Genomic DNA, 5,995 nt, shown 5'->3' with positions numbered 1-5,995 from the left:
AAAAAAAAAAAAAAAAAAATTGGCATTCTTGTTATACGTGACGGGGTGTCTATTTTAGCTACCTTTCTGTGTGCGTGTGGGAAAGGGGTGGTACTGGTGGAATCTCGTTAATGTCTCCTTATTGTTCACTGTTTGTTGTGTATTCATTTGTAGCGCAAGTATCTGTCCCTTGATCTGAGGTGGTTTCTCTCTCTGACCCAAACGAACCACTGCTTTTCATGAATCCATCTGTTTATAAAAGAGTCCATCCACAAATTGAACAACACATGTTTGTCGCTCTTCCACTTTGACCAGATGTTAGATCTGTTTTCTCTTATATGTTGTTCCTTCATCATTACCCAACTGTTCCACTGGACCATTTCTTTGTTCAATCTTTCTCTCCAATTGAGCCAGCTGGTTCTGTCTTGCACGTTAGGATTTTTGGCCCAGGACTCTTCCCACTTGGACCAGTATTCGTCTTCTTCACATTTCCAGTCGGTCATAATCCATGTCACAATTTTTTGGTTTTTCCATTTGAGCCATTCTTTAACACTCCATACATCTAAATAGGATTCATTATTTGTAATCCAGTTTCTTAAATCTCTCTCCATTAAATCTTTTCCTTCAGTTTTGATCCATTCTTTCCATTCTTCTTCATCTAGGGTTAGCGATTTTTTCAGTATGTCTGATTTGACATCTCTTTCTAGGTCTACATTGTAGTGCATCCATTTATTGTCCATGAATTGTATAAATTCCTCCCAGTCCTTTTCCTTTGCATTAATCCATTTTCCCTTTTCTCTTTCAATTGTGTTGTTGAAATCTATCCACTCTCCTTCCAATTTATGCATCCAGTTTTTCCATTCATTGTCTTTCCACTCTTCTGTTCTTCCTAAATACCTTGGGTGGTACTCGATGGCAGGTGTGGGGTTAAATTGTAGGCTGGGTACATTTGTTGATGGGCGTGTAATATTGCTTAGGAGGACAGAAGTTGAAGAGAATAGATACATGAGTGAAGACATGATGGAGGACAAGAAATTACTTCCGCTGCTAGTGCTATTGTTGTTTGGTAGCATATTATATGAGCCTCTGCTCCTTCCCATTAGTTGTGGTCCTTGTGGGTTGTACATTTGATTCCTCATCTGATTAGGCATATTTCCATATGAGTAACTCGGGGAAAAGGGAGAGGAAATGCCATTGGGGGGGGACATGTGTGTTGGGTAACCGTAGTTCATTTGCCCATTATAACTATTTGTATGTGGGTACATGGGAGACCAGTTGTGTGATTGTGTATTTGAACCATCTAGTGGAGTGAAGGTTGGTGTTGAGGACGGAATGGATATTTGTGGGTTGGGCTGACTATCATATGTGGGCATATCAGATGAGGGGCCATCGTTGGTTGTAGGTTTTTCAGACAGCGTATATGTGGACGTAGTGATAGGATCGGACATGTTGGGTGCTGATGGTGTTGTTTGGGTTTCTGTTGGTGCGCTTGGGGTTGTGCTCGGCACGTAATCATACACTTCTTTATAGTATGGCTCCATTGTTGGTTGAGTGGGGGGTGCGGTGTGGGTTATTGCGTAGTGATTGGAAAGGTGCTACTCGTATTATGATTCCGTCGTTTCTTTAACAAAATGTATTTGTGATGCTAAAGGAAGGCAAGCACAGAATAGAAATTGACAAGTGAATGATTTTTGTACCTTGCTTAATATTGCGAGTGACGCATTATAATAGGCATACACCTTCGCTGGTTATATCCTCCAATGATGAAAAATAGTGCACATGAAAATGTTATTTTATTTTATTTTTTTTTTTTGCTTACACTTGGATATACGTATTGTTAGGATATGCTCCTGCTGATATAACTACTTGAAGTCATAAAATTGGTGAATTGTTTTTTCTTTAGTGTTTGGAATGTGGCCAACATATATATGTACAAAATATGTTGTATAAAAGCTGGTACATGAGTAAATACACCGTTACGGAAAATTTGTATAAATATATATATTTTTTTTTTGTGCTTCGTAAAATTCACATAATTATATATTAAATTGATCAGGTTTATTATTTCACATACATACATACATATATATACATATTTATGTAGTGTATTTGTGCATATATGCTAAAGTGAGAAGGTTAATAAAAAAAAAAGTGTACTTTGTTGTAAAATCTCCTTTCTCCAGAAAAATATTAATTTCCCTTTTTTTTTTCTTTTACTGTTTCATAGATTCGATTCTATATGTGAATATTTTTTAGTTGCTAAAAATATGAACATGTTCAGAAAAATAAAACTTAAGGAAAAATTAAACGAGCAAGTATTTTATTATTGTTTGCATTTTTTGGTAATGTATACTTTTGAACGAATTTTTTTTTTGTACATGTGATTAAAAAACATTGATTTAATAAAAATAAATAAGAACAGCAAAAAAGTGAATTTTTATATTTTTATGTGAAAAGAAAAAAAAATTACATTGCACAGAGGGGAACAGTTTCGTATTTTTTTTCATATGTTCTCCTTTTTTTTTGGAAAAAGAAGGGGAAAAAAGTAAACGTGCGGATACACGGGGAGATTTGAACACATTGATCTTTTTGCTTGTTTGTCGTCTTCTGTTTTTGCATTTTTTATTCCACTGGGAGAAAATGATGAAGAAGAAGAAGAGGCGGTACTATTTTTATTAAACTTATCATGCCAAAATATATATTTATAAAAAATAATGTAACCTGCGGTGAATATTCAAAAGTGTAAATTGCAAAAAAAAAAAAAAAAAAAAAAAAAAAAAAAAATGCGCATTTACATACATTTTTTACATGCACATGAAAAAATACGTTCATGTATAGATAATATGTAGCTATTTATTTTATTCTGTTGCGCAAGTCGTGTTTAAGCAAGAACCTTTTTTTTTTTTTTTTTAAATAATTATGTATTATTTTTTTTTCACATTTGTATTGCAATTTTATTCCATTTTAATATGACAATTTTTAAACAATAGAGAGAACAATGTGACGGCATAAGAAATTAAACAAAAAACAGGTCGTCTCACAATTTGCTGGCCTTTATTTTATGTTGCTAAATTCCTTTATTTTAATTCCTTCGTGTGCCACATTTGGAAAATGCATTGTATTATTTTTTCACATTTATTCAAATTTCTGCATTTTCCATATTTCTGATTAAGGCATAGCAAAATAAGTTAGGGGTACCTCGTTTTAGCACACTTGCAGGGATGGATATAAATTGCGATGTGGCATTATTTTTTTATGCACAGTTGGAAAAGTGTATTTGCATGTGGAGAACACGCAATATTCCTATCATTATATTTTGACGCAACAGGAGTAGCATATGTAGCTAGCAGTAGTAATTATTTCTTCTAGTCGTAACATCCCCTAATGCCTAGCGCGCCTGCAATGAGTAATATATTTATTCACTCACAAAAAACAGGTTGTTGTTCCCACATCAAGGAATGGTATATATAACAATATATTACGCACAGATCTATTTATACTATACATATATGCAACAAAAAAAAAAAAAAGCTTAATAATTGCCCCACTTACACGATTTCTGGCGAGGTTAAATTTCCCGTTTGGGTGGAAAATAAGGTTTTTTTTTTGAATAAGCAACTTTTTTTTTTTTTTTTTTATGGAGGGGGATTACCCAAACATGCTTCCGCTAAGCTAAATGACAAAAGGATCCTAATAAAATGGTATGTACAAGGTGGCCTATTAGTTTGGTCAAGGAAAGCACAGAGTTAATTAAACGCTTTGAATAATAACGTTAATAAATACGGTAGCCCGGCTCAGGAGACTATCCCTAGAGAAGGGGCAAGCATGTGTATTAAGTTCTTAACAGGGGGGCGTAGCCTGTCGCAATTGTAAATCAAAAAAAAAATAATTTCCTTGAGGAACATATTCCTGCACACAAGAGGGGATTATTTCGTTTTGTCTCCCTTATTCCAATCGTACAAACATTTATGCATATTTTTAAGCACTATTTATATATGCATCACTTTTTTGGGGGGCGGCGAAAAAGGTTTATGCGGTTGTAGCTGCATGCTGTTCATTTGTATGTGTAAAAAAGTAGGTGTTGATATTGATTGTAGGGTGCGCAAAATTGACAAATTATTATGTTAGCTTTACACGTGTAGTCGCACATATGCAATTAAGGACAATTCGACATACAATAAAAGTGCGGCACGAAAAGCAGAAGCATCAAGCGCTAATGTACATGTACGTCTTTGCACATTGCCCGGAGGGATAAAAAAAAAAAAAAAAAAAAAAAAAAAAAAATTAAAAAAAAAATAAAATGAAGAATTGACAGTATCAGTTGAAACTTTGTTGTATGTCGTCTTATGAATACCATTTTGGTAAAACAATAGTGGTTTGTGGAGAGTGATTCCCGTCAACTACATTACATGGCGTATAAACAAGCCTCGTACGGACAGGCCCACATGAATGCAAAATGTGAGGAGAGTTCCCAAGGAGTACTTTAAAAATTGTGCTTGTGATACTGTGCCCCTTGAGGAAAATACTCGAATATGATTCATAATATAGCTGTTTTTTTTTTTTTTATATAAGTTGTACCAAATGGCACATGAGCTTCAGTTTTGTAATATTGTAGCATATGGAACACATTTTATATCCGTCTTCTGGCAACAGCACCCAATTTGACATCACACAAAAAAAGGATTTCTTTTTTGGAATTTTTTTTTCATTTTGTGCTTTGATTAACCTTGTTGATCGCTTCTGTTCATTCGCGCAGCTGGGCAGATAGGCAGTTTTCGCACAGCAGCGCTAGTGTCCGCATGTCACACAAGACAATGACATACACGAAACAAAAAAATAAAATAAAAAAAAGGTAAAAAAAATTAAATACAGTGATAAGGCTGAACAAATAATTACAAAGTACAAACATGGAAGTATAAAGAACTTCACGCGGCTAATAACTGTTGAAGATGGTTGCTGGTTGCTCCGTGCTAGTGGTCTGCATGGAGTTATTCTTCCAACGCTTTTCCTTAATCCATTTGTTTATACATGATTCCATCCACTTGTTAAACAAAAGGTAATTGTTTTTTTTCCACTGAGAAAATTTTCTGTCTTCATTATCAAGGTATTGTTTTTCTTTTTTTTCTACCCAGGAGATCCATTGTTCTGTTTCTCTGCTGAGTCGATCTTTCCACTGTGACCATTTTCTCCTTTCATTAATACACAACCATTTTGACCATTTGTTTTTTTCCCACTCATCCCAATATTGGTCTTCCTTGCATTTCCAGTCTTTCATAATCCACTCCATAATTTTATTATTTTTCCATTGAATCCATTCCTTGACCAACATTACATCTACATAGGATTCACTCTCTGACATCCACTCATTCCAGTCCATTTCCATAAGGTCTTTTGCTTCTGTGTTTATCCAATACTCCCATTCATCATCTGTCCACTGGTCTGTGTTTTTATAAATACCAGAGTAGTATTCTGAACCCATATTTTGGTTATAACAATTCCATTTATCTTCCATTGATTTTATCCATTCTCCCCATTCTAGTTCTCTTTGAACTAGCCATTGTTCTCGTTTATGTTCTAAAGAGGTTGTGAATAAGTCAGCATCTTTGTCTAACTGTGACATCCATTGTTTCCACTCATTTGCTTTCCATTCATCCGACTTTGCATTTTCTTTCTCCTTTTCTTTCTCCTTTTCTTTCTCCTTTTCTTTCTCCTTTTCCTTTTCCTTTTCTTCTTCTTTGTTGTTCGTCTCTTTTGGGGTACCTTGTTTCTTTTTCACTTCTTTTTTGGTGGGCTGTGTGGGGGGGAGGTGCAGGTGCAGGGCAATAGGGTTGACATGTATTATGGAACAAGCAGAAATGTTGGGGGTATTTTTCCTGTACGCGCACCACTGCGAACGAGTCGAGACATGTGCATTCTCGTTTAGGCTAATTTGATGGGCAACAAAAAAAAGAACAGAAAAGTACAGCAAACAGGTAGCAGCGTGTACACGTGCTTTATTCTAATATCACATTTTTGG

General features: G+C 35.0%; 2 protein-coding genes across 2 annotated transcripts; both read right to left on the bottom strand.

The window, feature by feature from the left end:
- Positions 1–143: 143 nt before the first annotated feature.
- AK88_04811 (uncharacterized protein) lies at positions 144–1,520 on the bottom strand (the record flags this gene model as incomplete). The annotated part of the gene is made up of 1 exon (XM_012482415.1): positions 144–1,520. One exon carries the CDS (start codon positions 1,518–1,520, stop codon positions 144–146), a length of 1,377 nt encoding a protein of 458 aa, XP_012337838.1.
- A 3,392-nt stretch (positions 1,521–4,912) lies between these two features.
- AK88_04810 (uncharacterized protein) lies at positions 4,913–5,892 on the bottom strand (the record flags this gene model as incomplete). Its single annotated transcript, XM_012482414.1, has 2 exons — positions 4,913–5,770; positions 5,875–5,892. 2 exons carry the CDS (start codon positions 5,890–5,892, stop codon positions 4,913–4,915), a joined length of 876 nt encoding a protein of 291 aa, XP_012337837.1.
- Positions 5,893–5,995: the final 103 nt, after the last annotated feature.

The sequence above is a fragment of the Plasmodium fragile genome, assembly GCF_000956335.1.
Source record: "Plasmodium fragile strain nilgiri unplaced genomic scaffold supercont1.77, whole genome shotgun sequence".
Taxonomy (NCBI): Eukaryota; Apicomplexa; class Aconoidasida; order Haemosporida; family Plasmodiidae; genus Plasmodium; species Plasmodium fragile.
The sequence above is the reverse complement of the archived record's forward strand: the minus strand, read 5'-3'. Positions and strand labels throughout refer to the sequence as shown.